The 24,989-nt window shown below is 34.1% G+C and overlaps 1 protein-coding gene across 5 annotated transcripts in view; it reads left to right on the top strand.

Annotated features, from left to right (window-relative positions):
• LOC110996640 (paxillin) overlaps positions 1 to 24,989 on the top strand; it is a 43,099-nt gene that overhangs the window by 14,879 nt on the left and 3,231 nt on the right. For 2 of the 5 annotated variants that reach the window (XM_022264418.2, XM_022264417.2), the window contains exons 2-8: positions 10,481 to 10,725; positions 15,463 to 15,664; positions 19,154 to 19,250; positions 20,990 to 21,203; positions 22,908 to 23,120; positions 23,185 to 23,358; positions 23,429 to 23,659. In XM_022264418.2, coding sequence (XP_022120110.2) covers positions 10,481 to 10,725; positions 15,463 to 15,664; positions 19,154 to 19,250; positions 20,990 to 21,203; positions 22,908 to 23,120; positions 23,185 to 23,358; positions 23,429 to 23,659 — 1,376 coding nt within the window. Of the gene's footprint in view, positions 1 to 5,075; positions 5,313 to 7,548; positions 7,728 to 10,480; positions 10,726 to 15,462; positions 15,665 to 19,153; positions 19,251 to 20,989; positions 21,204 to 22,907; positions 23,121 to 23,184; positions 23,359 to 23,428; positions 23,660 to 23,743; positions 24,022 to 24,989 lie in introns of those variants that run through there. The other 3 variants (XM_022264419.2, XM_022264415.2, XM_022264416.2) reach the window with 3 other exon arrangements.

The raw sequence follows: 24,989 nt of genomic DNA, 5'->3' as shown, positions 1-24,989 counted from the left end.
TTTCGTTTCGAGTTTGAGAGTGGCAGAAAGTGGAATTAAATTAAACAATCAACAAGCCAGGCAAGCAATGAAACGTCACCGATCCAAGTGATTTGCCTAGCTGTTTGATTAACTGGCTAAATATCTTTCAGGCTACTAGTTAAACGACGCTGTTTAATGAAATGGCTAGGTTGTTAATTGAATGGCTAATAAAGCTTGTTTGCTGCGACAGATATATATACAGCAGTGGAATAGTAGGTTTAACGTGCGACTCTCATCCCTGAAGTCGCAGATAGTATCCACGGCTGTGCAACTATGGACTTTCTTTCTATGTGCACATAACATTCAATGGAACGCTGTAGGAAAACATCGTGATGATACCGGCTTGCCTTAGACACAAAAATGACATATTGTGACAGAATCAGAAGGTTACCAACTTGCCTATTAGATTGACTAATGATCATGAAACAGATAAGGTACAGAAATCTGAGAAATCTAAAAAAATACACTTCCTTGTTTTAATGTTATTTATTGCGATCACGTGTTTATTGAGACTTATTCTCTAGAGATAAGTGTAAATGAAACAGTACTGACACATACTTTATAATGTTATTCTAGAAAAATAATTTTATATTAAGCCGACCAAAAAGTAATGCTAGTCCTTATGTAAACTTTCTGTGTCTTATTGTCGTCTCTTCATAATGTTTCAATAAATGTTTACTTTAAATAAATCCAAGAGTTGGTTTGGACTGCAAGGTTCCTATGTATCCAAAATAGCATTCGTCATTTTTATAGACAGCTGTCAAATGATTTATTTATTTTATTTATTTGTTTATTTATTTCACTACATTTTTGACTACACTACATGATAAATACCTATGACTGATATAACAGAATTTAGCAGAAACTTCGCTTATGTTTCATAGCCGATTGTGAGATTTAAATACCTATAATTGTTTTTAGCAGTAGGTTTATGCTTCGTTGGTCAGGGAGCGGCAATGACCATGATTCGTTACGCTTGTCATTGTCATTAGTGTCATTGTTTTATGTTTTGGTTGTTCTAAATTTAAATTCAAGTTACTTTAACATGGTTTTTAAACATGACGCAATATTTTTATAGAACGTTCGAATTTTAAAACTGATGATTGTTAAGAAATGCTTTTAATATTATTATTTTTTGCCGTAGACTAGTATGAAATAGATGCAAAAATACATAATATGTCAATTGCTATTAATGGTCAGTTGAGGATAATGTTTTTCATAATTTTACCATATGCTATTTTTTATTATTACATTGCATGTTTCCTTTAAACAACAATAACATATTAAATATGTATTTATATTATTTTACACGGTTAATATTTTTTCATTTATCTATTATGTTTCGTATTTATTACCTATTATATTTTTAAAAATAATAATGATTTTATATAGCGTGCTTTAAAGGTAAAGCAAGCAGTGTGCATCCATACAAGCAGTATTTAATTTTTTTATTCAAAATAACCTATATTCTTGTCCTACAAATCGCGAGTAGACGCGTTCCATAGAAATAGGAAGCGAAACGGTATCACCAGCCGCGTCCCGTATCACCATTCCAGGCTTTCCTAGAACCAAGTTCCGCTAGCTAACCTTCCCTGAAGGCACCGATTGCCCACATGCCCATTAAACATTGCGACCCACAGATTAAAGAAGTCAAAGTCAGTTGCTGCTGCGACATCCGATCGGTATGTCTCTTTGCGCGTTATGAGTCTACGAGTTTTAAGTGCGTCGTACATTTGAAAATTCAGAATTTAAAAACGGAATTGGCGACGACTATAATAATAGACTAGACCGCTTTTCGCTACGCGTAATATTATTTGTTACCTACACTTTCGCGCCAATATTTAGTGATTGTCTATGAATAAATTGATAAATTATTCAGTTCTCGGACCACAATGTGATTTTGAGTATGAAATTTATTTCTACTTAGACTTTGTTAAGTTGAAATTTAATTTTTCCTTATTTGTCACACTGAATAGATAGTTTGAAATGTTGCGGTCAAGTCAATTGGTAACGCCATACATGTGAAACTAATTGGACAATTTGTGTTCGTTAGCGTGAAAAATGTGAGTCCGATGATAGTGCCGTCCTATATTTTCACTTAGTGTAAGAGAACCTCCATTATCTTAAAGGGTGAACCATTTTATTTTATACTCGGATTCAGTTTATAAATAGTACTTAAAAATACATAATAAATATAGTTCTGCGTAGATAGTTAAATCTGTAATTAAACTTCGACATCTAATAAAAAGGGTATTGGTGTTTCGGCGCCACGAGATTGCGTATAAACAAATTTAGGGCGGCGTGAATAAACAAGGCAAGAGTAGGGCGGGTTGCGTATATTTCAAAGACAGTAGAGTGACTAGGTGTTATGTATGCCTTTGAATACTAATATTTAATTGGGGATTATAATTTCAATTGGAGCAGTGTAGATACGGGTTCATACCAGAGGTGGCAGGTTCGAACCCCGGCTGTGCACTAATGTGTATTCTGTATATGTGGGCATATATAGGTAACTCTCGCTCTTACGGTGAAATGAAGCAGCCGAAAAAGTAGACGTGTGCCCGGCACATAAGGCTGTAGATCATGAAACATATATATAAATGACTGACACCAAGGGTTGTAGCGCCGCTGTGTGTTTGAAATATCTAATAATAAAACATTTATTGAATCAAATTTAAACTACTTATATAGAATTTGTTACATGTAAAAATTTATACATATATATTTACTAAGTAACTTACTTAAAAAGAAACGATTTCAAATAGGAATTTAACTCTTTGCACGTTTTTTTTTATATTCAGCTGCTAAAATTTCGCGCGGTTTCGGCGGAGGCATGCATCGTTTCGCAATTGTTTAATTTTATTTAATGGAAATAGATTATAATATGGTTTTCCCGCTGTTTATTTATTTCCCTAACGTTCCGACTACTATGGTTCGAAAAATATGGATACATAAGACAGGTCGATGTTTTATTCATAATAAACTTAGTACCTTTACATGCCCTAATCAGCCGATTCAGTTGAATAAATTTCATACATTGCATCATGATAGATCAAAATGAATGTGTAACGACTACAAATTATACTTCAGATAATCTTGTATCACAACTATGTGTGTAAATAATTAGGAAGTATTGCTTGTATGGGTCAATTTAGCGTATAAATCTGGGCATCGGGTATACTAGGCATCTTGTACCCGTCTCCTTTCGAAGGTTATCGTGATGGATACTTTGATGTTCGATAACGCGCTTCTGAACAATGATTTGGAGCTTTGATTAACCATAGAAAATTATGAATAATTCAAATATACAATACAGACATAAGACAGAGAGTTAGTCTCGTAATAATCCGTCATAATTTCGTGTTTAAGCTTCTTGATACTTGCCATAGTTCATTCCTTCCACGTCTAATAAGACGACGTCTAAGAAGAGGGTGCCATGAAACGGTGGATAGATGACATAGTAAGTACATGGACTATTTTAGTTGGAAAAGCTTTATAAGGCCTTTACTTGTGAAGGGGTTCTGATCGACGGTTCTAAATGTAGCTATTCTTCGTATAAAAAGAAAATTTTAAATATTTTTTTTTTTTAATTATTGGAAAACTTGGCGATTAAAAAGAGTGGCGGAAAGTAATTTAATTTTTTTGACGTTCATAAGTGTTGTTTACCTATATGAATAAATATATTTTCATTGATTGATTGATTGAAATGAATGAAGGGAAGATTCTGGTATCGTAAATATCTTTTCATATGAAAGTTGTTACAAGATATATGTGATTAACGGTTCTACAATATTCTCACGCTGAACAAAGATATCATTAAGGCTATCCTAGATAAGAGTCATCGATGTGAAAGTGTAATTAGAAAATTGTTACATGGCCCACTTGCGAACTATGCGACTCTTAGGGGTATTATATACCCCTCGAAGTGTTTGACATAAATCAATTTAACGATATACTAAGACAAGTTAGGAAGATCAAAAGTCATAAATTACTTAAAAATAATGAAGTTGAAAATCATAGGTAAAGTAGACCTGCTTTATTTTGATATTATAAAATGGTATAATATATGTTATCTGTTATATAACTCTCATATGTATCGTGGTCAATTCGAACTACCACAGGTTATCTAACAGCATGTTATAGTCACGTATATTAGCCATGGTGGCCTTCATATCCGCCCACTTGGGCGGCGCCCACGCCCTTGCATGCCATAAAACAGATTTTAATATCGCCATTTAAAAATAGGTTGTTATTATATTTATTGACAAATACAAGAAATCGTTTAGCTAAATTAGATGCTACTAAACATTGGAAGTGGGGTAGAAATCGGCTCGAATCGGCAGTAGCATGCGCAAATTAGGGTACGATTTACACAATCGTGTGTAATTGCATCGGCAATCTAGGGAGCTATCTTGCTCCCCACAACATACCGAATATTGCCTCTGATTTAAGGGCCTCATTGATTTAGTGTGAAGTGAGTGTGTGAGTCATGTTGGTAGTACCAAAATAATATTGACATAATAATACCATTTATAAATTTAATACCCAATTTAAATATGTTGAATATATATCAATTAATACTCGAGTAACCATATATGGAAAGCAATCCATATAAAAGCCGATAAGCTATTCCAAGTTTTCTTAACATTTCCTATCTTAAAAACATGTATTGCTTATTTTCAATTCAAATTCAGGTAATTTAAGTCATCAGAACGTTTCTGTCATATATTTTATGGAGAAATAGATACATAATGTTATGTAATAATTACGAACAAGTACTTGACGGGTGGCATATATAAAACGTATTGAGAATGAAACAATGTTCCCGGCGTAGTTAAAATGAAGTGAGAATTATCTTTGGTTAATGAGTTACAAATCGTCTTATTTAGGTGACCCTATTCCCATTGATGAAACGTAGACAGGTTAATGGGACAGTTATGAAATAGAGTGACCCGTCCACCTGCCGGGAATAGATCGAACTGTCGTCAGCTCAGCAGTGTGACCGCACTATCATCCGGCATCACTCGCGCCTCTGATAACCCATAGACTCGACAAAAATAACCAGTCAATATTCAGTCGCAGTCGCAACACGACTGTCTGCGTTATAATTCCGCACGGTCTTTTATACCTGTGAAGCATGGCATCCGTGCGCACGCGCTCCGCGTCACCCAAAACTGTCTCCTTCTCCCCCGTTCTTGAGCGGAAGTACAGCGCCGACAGGCCTTCCTACCCCCCGGAACTGAACCCGTCTGATTGGAGGAAGTACTTCACAGATTTCAGTTCATACCTTGGTGAGTATTGACGCATGATTCTTTTATTGTACGGCCTTGTTCTATTTGCGTTTTAGGAGTTGTAAACACACTGGGCAAGTATATCGGCGTTCCAGTAATGATTCTTGCATCATTAGTGGTTATTCGATGAAAAATAGAGTTAATAATAATCTAATATTAGAACAGCTATGTAATAATTATATATAACTGAAGGCAGAGTCAATTTGCAGATAACCTTGCGGTTCCGTATCTGCGTAAGAGTTGTGAACTATCACAATGCATTTAAGAATACTTGCAATTAAATTGCAACAATAGATGCTGTTTTGTTTAGGAGTGAAATTTTAAAATACAAGATGTAGAGTATTAACTTAATCCAGTAGACACTGGAATTCGTTTTTATATAATTCTTATGCCTCCCTATGTAAAATACATCATCTTTAATTTAAAAAAAATTGTATTCTAAACCCGTATTGAAGAAAAAAGTTGTTAAATAAAAAAAAACACTTTCAAATTCTAAATACATAATTTTAATAACTTCGAATAGCCCCCTTAACAATAAAATTGCCCCCTTGTGGACGTGGCTCCACATGGGGAAAGTCTGACTTAAATAAACTGTAAATGAACATTTATTGCAAAATATGTTGCTAAGCTCAAAACTTAAAGAGGATTGGACCAATTGGAGTATTTTTTTTTTCCTTGAACTCTGAGAGAACATTTGGAAAATATAAAAGAAATCGTTTTATATAGTACGTCATATATTATTTCGAAAAAGTGTACAGTTTCTATCTTTCTTTTACTAATATCTATATAAAATCTTAATAACATCAGGTATATTTATTTCCAAAATATATTTGAAAATGTCTAGTACAGCTAAGACAGGCTGCTAAAATACTTCATTTAACATAAAAGTAATATTATCAATAAGAAAAAAGGGATATATATATTATATGTATTTTGTTGAATTTTCTCTTTGTCCAGTTTCTGTTTTCACCACACTGTAATGAGCTTTTTATTTATCTGTATACAATAAATAAATAAATATGATATGCGTAATTAATAATATTCACTATTCAACATTCCTTAAGCATATAAGAATAAATTTTGATGTAAAGAATCTTTGCGTGTAAATATTGCACAGGCGTTTCCTCTAACACTATGGTTATATGAAAAAGTTTATGGGTTCAGAAAAAATAATTTTCATACTAATTAAAGAATATATGAATTTCAAAATTTAGATATGATATTGATTTCCTTCTCTCAGTTTTATATTTTAACACTACTCATGTATTGACTTAATTTTCTTTCATGACACAATGATATCTCAGGACATGTATGTACATATATATAAGAATTGTTATCAAAGCAGAAATATTTCGCGTGCTCCATGCTATAGGTACAGTAATTGTACTCGTTTTACAAACGAATATAAAAGCTCTTGGTCAAGACAAATTCCGCACTGCACTCGTCATCATATGACGCCTCCGTGGACGCTTCATTATCCAAGCGGCGTCAGCGACCATTCAGATATTCGTACCTTTAATCGCTTTTAGCGCTTCTTCTATTATTAAAATCATTTAAGACATTTTGTCAGACTGAAAGATTATTTTTTACCGCGTACTTTTGATTGGTCTGTATGATAATAGATAAGATCATTATATATATAACTTTCGAATACGTTAACAAATCCAATCTAATAATAGGCTTTTAGTGCTGTTAAATACTTATCCTATTACATAAAAATGTAATGTATTGCAGAAACCAATAACTAATTGGTAAGCCGGTTACTATCTATTTTACAGCTTATCCTTGGACATAGTCCTCTCAGAGCTTCCACTCCTCTCGGTTTCTAGCTTAACGTAGCCACATAAAGTCAACTGCTCTACTTATATCATCTTCCCATCTTTTTATTTGTCTTTCTGATTTTCTTTTGTCATCCCGGTGCTTTTTTCGTCCATTTATATACCTTTGTCTTGTTTCATGTGTCCTATCCATTTCCATTGTCCTTTACTAGAAGTAACAGCATTTCTAAACTTTGTAATGTTTTTTTATTTCTTCTGGTTTTACTCTACTTTAAAAACAAACAAATATAATCTCTTAATTAAGTAGTATTCTTCACTAATTACCTAACCGGTTTAAAAATGATATCAAACTTCCGATTATAGCGCTCGGAATCGTAGCGTTAAATCGATGTTTATGTGAACAATGTCTATACGGATTTTTTGCGGTGTGCGCTGGAGGTGAATCAGTACCGCATTTGTCCATAAGAACGGCGCGCGCGCATTTTGCTAAGACTAAAATTTGTTTACGGCGTGTTAATAATGTCGAAAGCGCATTATTCGGTGAATGACGATGTGTACGGAAAAATATTGAAAACACAAACGGAAAGGGAACCGCAAACTGATTATGCTGAGGTTTTTGAGGCGTGCGAAGGATTAGGTAAATTTATATCTTATATGTAGATATATATAAATGTATATGTTGTTATATGTTTCAAGTAATATCTATACAACTTGCGTCTTATGTGTTTTAGCTTCTTTACGCATTTAGAAAGATGTCTACGCTAAACAGCATACAATTGTTGTACCCCATTAATTAAATAGTCATTTGTTTTTTAAGAATGTTTTTATAAGTAATTCGTCTGTGTGAAGTGTGGCTGTTACAAATGATGATACAAGCAAAGTACTGTTTATCTTCATGTCACAATTTAAGTGCCTCTTAAACGCAACAATGAAGGTATTGAAGGCTCTGACCGATAAGGTTTTATTAGACAAATTAAATTTAAAATAACACCGGAGGACGTTGAACTCCCGAAAACTAGTTTTTTAATGACGTCAAGGCTGGGAACTTTTGGCAAATTTGGACCCGTCAGACAGGAATATGTAAATTCGAGATATCGTTTGGTTTGTTCTTTTAAGCAAAGTTTTTTTAATTAAAACTAACAAATACTAAGTTTAATTAGCTGGTGCTACACCCTCCCTCGCGAGGGGGGTGTTTAGGCCCGTTCGGGGCATATGGCCCCTTCGGGTGTTGTCTATGTTCACGCCTTGCTAAAACAGAACGGTACGGGGGCGTTCTGTATATACCTTGATGGGATCTACAGCGCGCGAGGAGACGCCGTCTCTACTCGCAGCCGATGGGTTTAATTAGCAATATTTTAGTGTTGTATATACAATATATCTTTTTTGTAAGACGTCCGTGATTCTACCAATAAGCGCACTAACCCTATGTGGAACCAACCGTCCAAGAAGTGTTTTAGAGATTCCAAGAAGTCTTTCAAGAAATGAGGGAATTACAAATTATTTAAAGGCCGGTAACGCATTTGCGAGGGCATTGTATTGGGCAATGTATACTACATTGGCGGTGGTATTACTGAGCATTAGGTTACCTACAATTTCCCCCCTGTTATATTAAAAAAAAATGTGATAATTTCTATGTACCCATAATCAGGAATATATGTTTGTTTATACATGTGCGTTACTCAACATATGTATGCATAAATAATAAAGGTTAAACGTGTTATCTAACTGTTAAAGCGTTCTTATAATAATGAGATTTGTATGAGTCATAAGAAATGATTTGCGGTCAAAAAGAACAGTTAAATAGATTACTGTTGTTAACCAATCAAAACTACCCAAAGACAATTTACCAAGGTAATTTCCAAGGTAGTCCCCGGTGTTGCTTCTGCCCGTTTGCCCCCTGTTCTATAAAAAAAACCAGGGCTCACCTGAAGCCCACCGCCGCCCATGGACACTCTCGATGCCAGAGGGCTCGCGACGGCCCGCTCGTGCGTTGCCGGCCATTTAAGAATTTGTACGCTCTTTTCTTGAAGGACCCTAAGTCGATTTGGTTCGGAAATACTTCAGTGGGCAGCTTCGTTACTTTAATGATGTAGGTTACTTTAAAAAAGGATTATGTTACAAATTATGTGTTGATATGTAGCTACTAGCTTATACAGACATTTGAATGAAAACGTTGGCGTCGCGTGTTCATTTTCAATTATGGACCTCGTGATGACATCATGTTCCATATAAAATCTTAATCAATGTCTTTTTGTTTGAAACACTGTTAATATCCATTAGGAGTATTTGATTGTCACTATCTGAAGTGGTGACTTGCAGTGCCGGATTGTGCCAGCGTGGGGCCTGTAAAAAATCTATCAAGGGGCCCATCTCAAGTTTAGGGTATTAAATAAAACAAATAAATATTTTTGGATTTAATATCGGCACGTAAAGAAATAGTAACACTTTCAATTAGACTTATTTAAACAAATCATGATCTATATGTGGAGTAAGTGTAATTATCAAGACATTTTCATAAAAAAATTAAAATCTGTCCGCTTGAAAGGTGGATGCTAGTCTAAGGGCCTGTTTCACAATGTATGGATAAAGTGCCAAATAGCTATGCAACACATAAATTATTCGAAAGATAAAAATTCCGAATATGATACTTCGAATTTAATGACAAATAGCGCTATCTGACAGTCGTGAAACGCAAAAATACTGTTTATCCTACCAATAAGTAATAAATAGCTTTCGGGAACTTATCCGGACATTGTGAAACTGACCCTAAATATATCGATTATAATTAAACTTTAGAACAGTACGGTAAAAAGTTAAAGAAATACCTACTTATTTTAAGGATTTAACGTGACTGTTGGAGCGCGGGGCCCGTAGCATTCGGTACTCTTGCTCGTGGCTAATCCGGCACTGGTGACTTGCATTTGCTTGCAGTTTGTGTTGACGGGGTCTTTTTAGGAACGGAATATGATATGTATCTGATGTTATTAAGGTGTGGTATGTGAAGCGATTAAAAAGAAACATTTTACACACTGATGCGAAACATGAATCGTCTAGACATCTGATTAAAATTAAGTTTGAATATTTTTGTCTAGTTTGCGACTTTACATGAGCCTATACAATAATTATGGCTAATAAGTAAAATCATTTTCTTAATTTTCTACGATTCTAGTGAAAAGTTTAATACATAAACCATAACCATACCATACCATTTAAACCATAATTAAAAATTGAGTACTAGTAAAATAATAGCATATACTCTTTCATTACCATCATCGAATCTAGCAAAATTATTTATTTTTAAACCTCTAGTTTAAATCAAATTTCTCATATTAAGATTGTTTTTAAGGCATCTATTTTGACACCGTCTTATTAATCTCTTCTCAATTCCAGATGCCCTGTTGGCTGACCTACAAAACTCGATAAACCCTGGCCGGGTCAGTAGTCCCAGCGGGCGGACTACATCACCTAGTGCCAGGACCAGTTCTCCCGGTAGAACAGCGTCACCAATTGGAAGAGGGAGCTCCCCTGGTCGATTGAGCTCCCAGGGGGGTAGTTTGAGCTCCCCTACATCTACTGGATATGGCTCAATTAATGGCTCGAGGAATATAGGATCTGATTATGCTAAACCAGCGTCTGTGAGTACTTATAATACTTATATTGATTTTGTTCTTAGAAGTCACATGTGATCTCATTTCAAAGCAGAAACATTTTTTACTTTCATTAATTTTGTAAATATGTAACATTTGTAATTTATAAAATATCACCGTTTGTTATTAGAATCATGTCTGTTTGTCAATTGTTTGTTGTATTATGAAATAATTTTAAATATCTATCACTTAATTATCCAAATCTGTCTTATAGATTTGATTCTAATTTCTAACTAACTAATCGATTATATTGATAATAATTTTGTATTCCATACAAACAAAACAATTTTTCTTATTTATATATTAGATTACATTTTAATAATGCGAATGAGTGATTTAGGCTTTACAAAAATGTGCCCACACTAGCGAAGGCCTAATGTTAAATATTTGTAATATAATATATAATGTAATATAAGTTATCTTGGTGCATACTTGTTGATGTAGCAACATACAATGATAAAGGCTCTACACGTGACGATAGCGTTTTGGTTACCGTGTCATTGTAATACGTGATAGGATGTCAATTGTCAAACATGACGTCAGTCTTAGTCATTCGGGTTAGGGGCAAGTAAGGAAAGTATATGTATGTCGGATAAGTTGGATCGAAAATTATTCATGATTATTCAAATTTGTTTTGTGTTTAAGTTTCTGGAATTTTCTTGTTATGAGTGCAAATGAATTTACTCTTAAAGTTTGGTCAATGTAATTTTTCTATTGCTACATGAAATTTGTAAAAATGGGAAGATTCAATGTGAGTGTCCATGCGTGGAGGTATCACTTAACATCAGATGAGCCTCGTGCATGTTTGCGTCCATTAAAAAATATAGGTGAAAAAATATAAATACATTAAGTAACTATATATACTTTAACTTATTTATTCATTAAAATTAACCACATCATATATAATGCTATATTTACAGTATATGTTACAGCTGTCTTATCAAAAATACACGACAATGATGGTAAACATAAATGTTACGTACGTACAAAATTTAATAAGTAAAAATATAACACTTCCAATTTTACTAGTAATTTTTTGTTTGTTAATGAAAAAATGTTAATAAAAATATTATTCGATTAATAACCAATTAGATGCATGATGAATATATCAAACTCTATATAAGTAGTGCTTATTCGGTAATATTAACGTTCTAATAAATATTCGTAAGAATTTAAATTCTTCTAAATATCACAAATTCTTTATATTAACAACCTATTTTAAGGTATCCAATCGCCAAAATCCAAAAAATACATTCTTTCTTTACATTTTTTGGCATCGTTTATTAAAGTAGGGTAAATGAAAAGATATATGGAGAGTTGAGTGGTTTCTGTATTCATTTTGATAGATCGATACACGATTTAAATAACACTCGATAGAAAAAAATTCAAACATAGCCAATTTACGACACGAATATTATGACGAAAATGTATATAGAACATGATTTTGAAGTTTACACGATATATTTTATCGCAAGCCAATTAATCCATATCAGAAAAAAATTGGCCAAATTAAATAAATTTAATGTTTTACATAACTAATTGTTATTATACGGGCCGGCGCGCCCCTGTGCTTCAGCTCTCCATTGCCCACCGCAGTCAAACCCGAGAGACTGACTCAGCAATTCGTGCTGGAATAGGGCCTTAATGGCGATTAAAGTAGTTGTTCTTAAGTCTTAACGACAATGGCTTTAATAGGTTCAAGACAGTATCAGCTCCATTCAGAATTTCCTTGTGTTTTGCATTTAGAAGATAAACGGGCAGAAAGCTGAACCGGACGTGATAGGCAATAACAATGCGAGGTCTCGCGAGTGCGTTGCCGGTATTTCAAAAATTAGTACGCTTTTTTAAGTAGAAGAATATTTTAAGCTGTATTTTAATACGAACCCGTACATTTCACTGAATGGCCCTTTCATTGTATATTTCGAGTCGGCTATGACACAGTTTCTGGGAACGACTTTTCAACATTTGGAAAGTGAGTCAAGTTGCATTCGTATAGATTTGCACTTTCTTTAGCCAAACGTTGACCTTATTCCCTGTTGGTATAAATATTTACTTTGAATATATTCAGCAGTGTTGGCCTAGTGGCTTCAGCGTGCGACTCTCATACCTGTGGTCGTAGGTTCGATCCCCAGCTGTGGACCAATGGACTTTCTTTCTATGATCATGAAACAGATTCAGAAATCTGGGGTCAAGACCTAAAAAGGTTGTAGTGCCACTGATTTATTTATTTTATAAATATTGACTATTAAAAGTTAGGCTAGAAAGAGGTCATGGATTCAGTAGTGCTTATATACCCCGTATTTATAACACTTTATAGGTAACTCGATAGTTGTTAATTAGATAGAATTATTTCCAAAAACATTAACGAATGACTCATACAAAAAAAACCCTATTTATGTTTGGACCTGGGATTTTCGTATGGGTCATATTTTGTTCGGGCTAACCTGCAGCTGAGTTTCATTATCGGATGTCAAGGCAGAATATAATACCATCCGTCTCACCTTGACGTTCGTCGTTCTACAACTGAGCGTTTTCTTAATAAATTTCTGTCGCGCACCAACACTATGTGGAAAGATAAACGTGAGTTTTGAGTTGGCAACAATTTTGAAACGCCATCTAGTGGCATAATGAATGAACGTGTAGAATTTAAAGTCTATTTTCTAGTAGTTAACGACTTGGATGTGATCCAATAGGATTTCTCAATGAAAGCTAGATGTCGTTAAATATGTATTAAATACATCCTCTAAGAATATATACGGCCTCATTCATAAGCTAGATGCACGCGTAGTCAATTGTCAAAATCATGTCGTTTAATACTAAATTTAAGTGTTATGACATGTGCCAAGTATAGAGAGATCTGAGAACAAGGTGGGAGGATGTAGCTCGTAGATATTAGCATAAAGTTAGCAAAAAAAAAATCTATAAAAAAACAGTTTACGTAAGTAATTAGACAACGGCGGCCTTATCGCTAACAAGCGATGTCTTTCAGGCAACAACAACTTAATGGAATAGTAATAAAAAAACACCTGAAGAGGGCAAAATACAAAAGTGCATAATAACATATGACACTACTTATAACTGAAATAAAGTAAAATCTAAAGAAAATACAATAAATAAATAACCAATAATATGTATAAACAAAAACGTAAAAACTAATTCCATGAGTTAACTGAGTCACAATTAATATACTCTAAATAGCTAATAACGAGGCAGAAGAAAAATGATCTGCTCATGCTCGTCTGATATAAAATGGTAAGGACTTCCATAGCAGGTCTTTGCACAGTAAATAAATTTAATGCCAATTTTAAGCCAAAATTAAAGGTAAATTAATTAATACAGCCTTTTATAAATGTGACGTATACTTAAATGATCCTAATCCTTGGGATTGATTTGCTCCAGTTGAAACAATTTGTATTAAAAACTTGGCGATTGAAAAGAGTGACGGAAAGTTTCTTGCCAGTTCTTCTTACCTGCTCTACGCCCTTGACTTGCGAACTGGTTGTAAATGTAAATTGACAATTAATTTAATTTGTTTTATTTGACGTTCATAAGTGCACATGTTTACCTATATGAATAAAGATATTTTTGAGATTTGAGTTGGAGTAAAGGAGTGATAGAATTCAGTTATTTGAGTAGCAGTTTCAAGAATTAGTTGGTCTAGGAAACGCAAATCAACGCTTATTTAAATGTTATTGTTAACAAGAAGGATAAAAAGTTTATATATTTAAATTTAAACTTCTTCTTTCAACTTGACTTCAATTTAAACAATTATATGCTTAAAACAATATTTATAAATTTTATTTAAAGAAAATCTAAATTCTTTTCCAACAATTTTTTATTCAAATTTGAATTTGGAACTGAAAACAATATAATAAGTCTGGAAGTATTAAAAGTACTCAGAGAGAAATTAAGCTCTAAACTAAATAGTTATGCGGTACAGACGAATGGAGTTGAATGGGTAACATATTTCTCAAGGTTCCTAATCTATTTACATCATAATATATATAGAGTTATAAATGTCTGGGCACAATATCAACGTTGTATAAATACTGAATACATTTTTTATGATACTGGATGTCAACGTATAGTTGCCACTTTTATTATTGGGGGAGACAATTTAGCAACCAAATGGTAAACCAAACCAATAGCTGGTGGCACAGTGTAGACAGGAATGGCGGAATTTGGAAAAACCCTTTGCCGAAAAAGGGAACACACAAGAATGAGATAGATATATAAATATGTTTAAGTGTAAAAGTTTATGCATAGTTGAAGTAAACATAAGTGTCACAAAAAAATACAATTAAAACATATATTTAACATATAACCACACAATGGAATAAAATAACACAAACTCTGGAATTATAATCATATCTAAGAGAATTTATTTTTATTAGAGGCTGTAAGTAATATTGGACACTTTCTTATGTTTAATATCCATATTATTAAACAAAATGTCGACGGCGTGTGTCAGGCACGTGTGAGCCCGATTGACTTGCCTATTTGATTGACAAAAAATAATGATCATGAAACATACAGAAATCTGAGGCTTAATCGTTGTAGCGTCACTCATTTTTTAAAATTAATTTTAACATATTACATGTAGCAATTTTTTTTTTGCTATGAATTTTTTTATAAGATAAAAAAAAATAATGTCTCTAAAAGAACTGACAGTTCTAAAACAAACGAGAACTGACTGAAATTGAATAATTTCTCTTTTGCCCACAGCCAACCTACCAGAACACAAGCGTGGTACATGAAAAGGCAGCACCGAAGTACAATAACCAGAGCTTCACACCCAGTTATGGCGCAAACCCTGGGTATGGGAGAACGGGCAGAGGGAACCTGTCGGAACTGGACACATTATTGGATGACCTGAGTAACGCAAGATACGGAAACTATGCAGAGAAGAATTATACCGACAGATCGGGTAAGTCATCATTTGAAATTATTTCCGGACGGAAATATTAGAGATTTTCCGTCGTTTTAGGCATAATTCTGCTAAGTGCAGGCTTTTCTTTTGTGAACTAAAATCGTCAGTGTTAAGAGTTTTTTTTTTCTTCCGACGGTATTAATATAAATCATTCATAATCTTACAGCTAAAACAAGTTAAAAACCTTAAAAAATATATGCAATTGAAATAAGCCTGGATTTGTTAAAGCTAAATTACGTGTTTCATAATTTTTATTGATTATTTTCTTTTGTAAATGCTTGATGCATGCTACCTTTTTGTGTATATGTGTCAGGTAACAAAATCCGCAAGTTTATAAAATTCCTAGGAAATGTATAAACTGAGATGGTAGGTATACATATTATGTATTCCATCTTTGTCTATATTATGTTTAGTATAATGGTTAAATACACCTGCTCAAAGTTTCCGGCGAAGATAAATTAAATTGGAACATAGAGTAATGATAACTATATTTCGTAAGATAATAACATCGATCTATTTCAGTTCGGGAGGCTGCCAAAGAAAACATTTGCTTTCAAAAGATTTAAAATCTATATTTAACATACAGTGCTGATTATTACTACGAAAACATTTATAATTTGAACAAAATGAATCTTCGCCTGCTTCTTTTGTTTTTCAAATCTAAAAAAACTAGCTCAAATCAATTTTGCATTCAAATTATCACAAGAAACTTTTTGTTTCAAAAGATTTAAAATCCTTCCATTCTCTGTCAACGAAGTTCATGAGATCGTATTCTTTGCTGATGACACATCACTCCTATTTAAATAGCAAAAAGACTTGATAGGTGTCAAAAGACACCCGGATGGAACGAAAATCCTTCCGATTATTTAGTGAAGATATTGTAATGAAATTGTATTTTTTTTAAGGTTATAATAATTTTTTTTAAAGTTATAATAATTTTTTTTATTAACGAGTAAAATGTAATATAAACTTAATCAGTAGGCTCAATTTTGGTTATTAGAGTGCCTACAATTATTATTTTGTATTAATTTATTGCGTTTCATTTTGACAATAAATCTGAAGAGAGAGACATCTATTGACACCTATGTGCATTTTTTTTTACGAAAAAGTTCCGTTCCATCATAGAGATGTCGCTAGCTTCGTCGTCACAACTTTTCGTCTTAATTTTTTCTGTCTAGCCCCCTTTCGCAACGCGCGATAAGGAAATTCGTTCCAAAAACTATTGATTGTATTACTGTATGATATGAGTGTATTACTGTATTATACTTATTGTATTACATACATGAATTCGATGTAAACTATTATATCTTTCGTATAGTTTAAACTAGTTTAGGATAACTTAGTGCTTGATGAGAATAAAACAAAATGTATTAGATTTACAACTACTAGCGAAAAGAAAGATATTGGTAACCTGAAAGTTAAGGACAGTGACTTTGTTGACAAAACTGTATTCCTAGGCATAACAATAGATAGATAGAGAATTATCACTGAATAAATTTAAACGTAAATTTACCAATACAGGTTCTTATAAATTTGTCGAATATTTAATGGTCCTATTCCTTTGGATTGATTTTTTCAAGTTGAAACAATTTTTATGGCTCAAAATTTAGTCACTAAAAGGCTGGTGGAGAGTTTCTTGCCAGTTCTTCTTGTCCGCCCTTGACCTGCAAGTAAATGTAGATTTAGTCAATTTAACATCTTTTCTGTTGACGTTCATAAATGTTCTTGTTTACTATATGAATGACGTTATTTTGAGTTTGAAAGCCAGAAAGAATAACACTGATTCACATATATATTTATATATTATGTATAAAATAAAACACTTGAATAAATCATTCCCTACACATATTTAATTAAAGTTGGCTTTACAAAAGAAGTTGCAGAGTACCAGTGCTGATTTACAAAATCATATTGTCAATTTCAACACTTTTCTTAAAACAATCTAATTAGGTTATCATCATTTGATAACGTTTCATATATCTGTGTACATTAGTGATTTACTAGTCTTTTGTTATGTCAATAGGGTGGTAACATTTTCAAAATGTATTATTAAAAGTAATCTTTAAATCATATTTAACTCCAAAAAGCGCTATGAGAAATGATTAATAATAATTATTTTTTTTTAGGTGATAATGATTAAAAGTAGTAGAGTGCTTGTAATTAATATCTTCGTCTATCAAATAAGAATTCTATTTAAGAGTTGAAATTCGTTTCCATAAAGTATATCGGAGCATTTAAGGGAAAAAATCCGGCAACGCACTCGCGAGGCCTCTGGCATTTTGTCTATGGGCATTCATCATATCATATCATTAAGTGTTTTTTTGTTTTCATAAACTCACATTATATACGTTAATACTGCACCACAGTGCGTGATTTCTTTCGCATTTGTTAAGATTTCCGTTTTATAGTAACGAATATTTAGGGTTTTTTTTATTAAATGTTTTCTTTTCAGTTTTAACGAAGGTTTTCTTACGAAACCAACTTGTTTTTTCAAAAATAACGAAAATGCTTATGTATAAGCGAAATACGTAGTTATGGACCAGTTTTGCTGGGGAACATTACTTACATATATATATATTTATATATTTATAATACAATTTATAATAAGTTACCATCGGTTATAAAAGGAGAACAAAGTTATGCCCGGTTCAAAAAGCTGCTAAAAGCACACACAGTAAATACATACAAATAAGTGATTAAATATATGTATATATAAATAAAGAAATACACCCCATTTGGATTAGATTTACACCGCTAAAGTTTAAATATTAATTATTCATTACTTCTATTAGACAAAAACAAATAAAACCCAATAGGTACATAAAATATTTTATGAACCCATATAAATCATATAAATGTATTTACCTAAAATATCTAAATAGAACAATAAACTAAAAATAAAATAGTCTTATTAAATATATATATAATATAATATAGTATAGCATAATGTAATACATATAATATAATGTATAAATATGACATATAAATATATATAATATAATATAATAAATAATGTATAAATATAAAAAGTAATTAATATAAACCTGTTATATCAGGCTATGCCATCAATGCCACATCCAGTAATAAGTCCAATCCTAAACCTATGTATTTGCTTGGTTGACCGTTTCGAGTCTGTTGTGTCTACCTGCATTTTTGTTACTGTATTTGTTTTGTTAATTTTTGTATAGGTACCTTCTGTGCGTTCTAGTAATAATTATTTAGTCTTGTAATGTTTTTTTCTCAGTAAGCGAATTTTTTTTTAATTCATATGAGAAATAAAGTTATTCTAACCGTATATATACATATATATATTATGACAGGTGCTCATATGTGCGTGAAGCCGCCGCCCATAGACAATCACTTTGCCAGAGAGCTCGCGAGGCAATGCCTTTTATGAATTTGTACGCTCTTTTCTTGAAGGACCCTAAGTCGAAATGGTTTGTGAATGTGTTAGTTTCTGTGTTCAAAGATATATTTGCTTTGCAGACACCTACACCAGAACCAACGGCGCTGCCAGTCCTGCCTCAACAAGGCCGACAGTGGATTCACTTTTGGATCAACTTAGCACCGATGTTCATAATGGGTATGTTTATTTATTTTATTTTTTACATTTGGTACAGAATCAGAAAACAGATTGATTTGATGATCAGTTATTACACACTAAATATCAACCACACAATATACGCATATTAAACTTAATGACAAAAAAAAATTAATTAAAATAAGTAATTTAGGTTGCGAGTCTTCATGAATAATCGTTTTAAATTCACAAATACTATTGTAAATATCAACTTCAGAACACGGCGCCGTTTAGTTAAAAGCCTAGCCAGTTAATGAAACGCCTAAGCTAGTTGGCTGCGACATATATACATAATAACTATCGGCAAACGGTTATTTATGTATTTACAGCTTGTCTTTTCTCTAGCGGGTCGTATGCAAATATCAGACCCGCTACCTTTTTTATCCCCCAAATTGCTTGCCTTTTTTGAGAATCTGTTTCAGTTTTTCTTCTTTTCTCTCATCATATGACCCATATGATTTTATTTATAGCGGATTCTTTTTTAAATAAATCATGAACATTTAGGTTATATGTACAGGCTGGCAACATTGTCGCTTTTTGTTTACTGACATGACGTTTAACTCGAAACATTACAAAGACTCTTGATTCGTTTAAGCTGAAGAACTCTTAAACTCTTATAAATTAAAGAGAATACACTACGTTGAAAGAAGTTTCTCGTTACTATTGTATAGAGGATTTTCTTTAAAAAAATAAAACGTTTGATGTGTTGATTGCTTGTATTGTAAATTGGCGCCAAGCTCAGACGCGGGTCGTGTGGAAATGGAGTGACGTATTGACACACGTCATCTGTCACCATTTGTATTTGCAGAAGTTCATGGACAAACAGTACATTTGTTATACAAATTGACATCGGAACGACCATTTTGTTTTCGATTTTCATGTTCTCAAATCCATAATTCAATTAGGAGTATGTTTTTTATTAAAGCCAACGATTTAATAGAACAAATCAAATATAAACCACTCCTTATCCAACTTCCATAAGTTTTAATCATTTTTGCAAAAAACTCACACTTGTTTACCTATATGAATAAAGGATTTTTTCTTAAGTTTGAGTTGGTGTTCAAATTATATATTTTTTCGTAATATCGACCCGGTAAAACGGGCTAAATATAGAACGGGCTGTGATATGACTTCACATTCTTCTTTCCTTCTCCTTCCGGACCACTTTATTAGTAAAGACTGTTAACAACTTAAATTGCCGGGGATTTTGCTCTAGTCTGAACAGTTTCTCGGCGGATCTAAGCTGGTCTACTCAATTCAAGGCCCGTCTCTCACCTTGAATTTGCCCATAGTTTTAAGCCGCAAGGGCAAAATCCAGAAGTTGATCAAATTATTTGTTACCTCGATACTATCTTGGCAAGATGATATTTGGCATTTACACACATGAATTGTCCGTAGACAATCTGTCATAAATCTATGTCCAAGTTCCCTTTATTAATATGCTCCAGAAGATTTAGTCACAGGTGTACTAAATGCGTATTACCAGAGTTGCCAAGAACAATTAGTACTATTACTGTTCCCATAATTTTACTTTGTAATATTAATGAGTACAGGATATATTAATATTATATACGCTGTTAGATCGCGCACGCTTCAGTATTGAAAGCGAAGAAAATAAAACAAACGCAATGCGAAAAAGACAGCGTGCTTATAATCATCATGACAATTATGATATAGTATGATTTTGATATCGTATAAAGAAGATTCAAGAAAATCTTCAATCTATTTGCTAAAATCAACAGACGCGGTTCCACATCACCAGTTCCGCCATCGGGCAGTCTTCCAAGACCCGGAACGAAACAGGTGACGGTGACGGTCCAAGAAACAGTCGTGGAACCAGCTCAGCAGCAGATACCTGTTCAGCATGAGCCACCAGTACAGTCCCATCGGCACCAGCACGCCTCCAGCGCAACTAAAGAGCTGGACGATCTTATGGCTTCACTTTCGGACTTTAAGGTCAGTGATTAATCAGTATTCCTGACGTAGGATAGGCCTGGTGGACTCTCATCCCTGAGGTCGTTGGTTCGAACCCAACTGAGCGCCAATGGACGGTGCGGGATTGGATCGTGAGGAAACCGACATGCCTTAGACCCAAGAAGTCGACGGCGTGTTAGGCGCAGAAAGATTTTTTAAAATATAAGGCAAGGCAAACGAGACTGTGGGATGCCCAAAAAGGACAGTCATCGCAACCCATAGACACTCGTTTTTGGTGGGTGCGTTGCCGGCCTTTAAGGTAGGAGTTGGAGGTCGTATCTTTCAGGGAAGACCCCCACCGGTAGTCTATTCCACAGTAGGGATGTACTTGCCTATTATAAACACAAATGCATTTGATACAGATATTTAAGACATCGAAGTGACTTAAAAACGACAATTATAGTATTGTCTTTTATTAACATAACTTTTACACATTTAAAGAAAACACTTTTTTTTAGACATGATTTTAAATTTAAACCGACGTTAAACCGCGACGTTACCGCACAATTATGTCTAAATACATAACTATAATCCGTAAAAAATTGTTTTCTTTAAACGACAATTATGTTTAATTTGCATTCTATTGAGTGCTCTCAAAACAAGGGCGAAAGGGACTGATGCAGACGAGAACCTTGGTTTTCCTCCTACATTTAGTTGTCGAACCACTAGCGATGATGATTTTTTTTCTTTCTTCATCAAATATAAAGTTCAAGGCTCCGAATATAAAGATAGATTTGCAAGTTTCATCGTAGACTCATTGAACCTTAGAACTGAATATTTTAAAAATACTGATTAAGTTATTCCAACTGTTAAAATAATATCTATACTTTAAGCAACATTGTTATTATTTTTAAGCAGACTTAGTCGTTCAAAAATAAGTGGTTTGTATGGACTGAACATTTTTTTTCTCTTTGTCTCAATCAAGTTAATACTAATATTTTTGCCAATAAATTTTATTTGTTCTTGAACTTGAACCATTTTATAGTGTCACGCGGTGTTTGTTAACGCCCGTTCTGCTCTAGTAACCATGTAATGACGGTAATTAAGCAATTAGAGGCTGATCTCGCTTGGCACATCTCATAAAGGTTTAATTTACTGTAAATTGTTTCATAGAAATTTTATTATTTTCAAACCTAATTTTTTATATACACCTGTAGGAAGGATTTTTTTAGGATGTTATAAACACAAACTTTTGCATCGGTCTTCTAATCCATAAATTTTTTCTCGAGGAAGCGTTGTCTCTACAACTCATCGACTGTGCCAGATGCGTAAACTAGCTACGGACGTATAATATCGTTTATTTATGTATAATCAACTGTCATGGCCACCTCGGCACACTGCACTACACATTTTCCGTTTAATATAATATTTACTAGCCGCCTTTCTTGGCCCATATCTATTTCCAGCTTTAAGTCGCTCCAGCGATGCTGTCATCTCAGTCACTCCTTCCCAAAAGCTCACATCTAAAGATAGTACTGTTACATCACAGGCGTAGTGGGGCCGGATTATATTAGAGTACATAGTCAAACATTTCTCTCGGACCGCATTCGCTTCTGTCGCTCACGACTGATCGGATTCCCGTACGTTCTATACTTATCTTGATCTAAAACCGACGACTGTTTGGCAAAACAGTTTGAAGTTTTGACTACTCCGTTTAGGATTGTTGATAGTTTATCGGGATTTCAGGTTAGCGCAGGTGCTCCCCCAGTAGACGGCGGTGCTCACGTGTACAGAGAGAAGCGGGCCTGGCAGGAACAATACCGCACCAACCCGCGGCAACCTGAGTCAGCATCTCTGGAGCATATGCTCGGATCCCTTAGAGCGGACATGAGCCGTCAAGGAGTACAAACCCCCCAAAAGGGATGTTGCAACGCCTGTGAGAAACCCATCGTTGGACAGGTGACCTATCTACCTATGAGGATTGTCAGTGACGGGACTTGTATTAAATTTGGATTTTTCTCAGGTCATCACAGCGCTGGGCCGCACATGGCATCCGGAGCACTTCACCTGCGCACACTGCAACCAAGAGTTGGGTACGAGGAACTTCTTTGAACGCGATGGAAGGCCCTACTGCGAACCGGATTATCACAATCTTTTCTCGCCCAGATGCGCTTACTGCAATGGACCTATCTTGGATGTTAGTTGCACCTCAATTCGCCGTTCTAGATTTTATTTTGGATTGATATTGATGCGATTTTATCTTACAGAAATGCGTGACCGCTCTAGAAAAGACCTGGCACACGGAGCATTTCTTCTGCGCTCAGTGTGGCCAACAATTCGGTGAGGAAGGTTTCCATGAGAGGGACGGAAAGCCATACTGTCGCGCGGATTACTTTGACATGTTTGCCCCAAAGTGTGGGGGTTGCAACAAACCAATCATGGAGAACTACATCTCTGCTCTTAACACTCAATGGCATCCAGATTGCTTCGTATGCAAGGTTTGTATTAGCTGGGTCGGTAGAGCGTCTGCGCCAGGTTGAGTATACATTTTCTTCAGCGTCTAAATGTTGATTCTTATACAGGATTGCCAAACGGCAGTGAAGGGTAAGACGTTTTATGCAATGGAAGGAAAGCCGGTATGCCCCCAGTGCGTCGGAGTCGATGAAGAAGAATAATGTATGATCCCCAAAATGAATGATCCCCCCTTTTTTTCCAGCTAAAGCCTAAAGGCAAAACACAAACACACTGACACTATAGATAATATACTTAACGGAATTGTAATATATTTTTGTATTATTATTGTAAGGTTTATACAATAAAGAGAATTTAAAAAAAAAACAAACAAAAAAACACAAAATATTATTATGAAACAATTGACGTACGATGCGTACGCGTCAAGGTCGCGTGCGTATACGCATGTTGACGTTAATGAACGTAATCGTATCGGTTATATACTGTCCTAATATCGGTGAAATTTTGAATGGGGTCAAGTGCTAGGCGTATAGGGTTTCCCATTACGTGGGGTTAAAATTAGCCGTGACGTCACAGCAGCCAAACCGGCTGATGAAGACGTTTATAGGCCATTACGTTCTATTTTCGAATTGCAAGCGGTTGCCATGCGCGTAGTAAAAATGTGTCAAGATCAAACATAGAACTTAATTTATGGCGTATTAAAACCTCTTTTGTTGTCATTTAGGATGCATAGTGCAAACTTTTATTTACAATTGTTTGGATAATGTCCAATTTTAAGATATTCAAACTTTTTTGCATTATCGAATTGTGTACACAATAAACACATTAACACATTCTTTGCATTTTCAAACTACATTAGCCTACTCGCATTCCCATAGCCACACTTAAATCTTGTTGTTTATAACGTAAATTCATTGACAGTGATTTGTCTTTTTTATGACCTGGTATCAAAGACCTTTAAGTCATAACTTATTTGGAAAATGTTCAGTACTTTGGAGTCACAACTCACAACACTTCACTTCTCTAAATTTCGTCATTTAAATTTGTCATTTTTATAGACATAAGTCCATAGATAAAGAACTCAATATACTTTTTATTTTTTTAAGTCACGTGATCCTAACGGATACCAGTCAAACTTTGCCCCCTCAGGAAAACTTGACACAGTTCGTATACACCAAATCTTCATTGAAAACTAATACTAGTCCCTACAAGTACATGATGAGCGTTCTTTGCCTTTCGACAAATTAAAGGCATGCCGGTTTCCTTCCAAAGCTTCTCCTTCGTGTGTTGCCAATCTTAATAAGTTAACAGTTCAGTGGCGGATTTACTAGTAGGCAGAGTAGGATGGAGCCTAAG

This window comes from Pieris rapae, chromosome 8, assembly GCF_905147795.1.
Source record: "Pieris rapae chromosome 8, ilPieRapa1.1, whole genome shotgun sequence".
Classification (NCBI taxonomy): domain Eukaryota; kingdom Metazoa; phylum Arthropoda; class Insecta; order Lepidoptera; family Pieridae; genus Pieris; species Pieris rapae.
The sequence above is the reverse complement of the archived record's forward strand: the minus strand, read 5'-3'. Positions and strand labels throughout refer to the sequence as shown.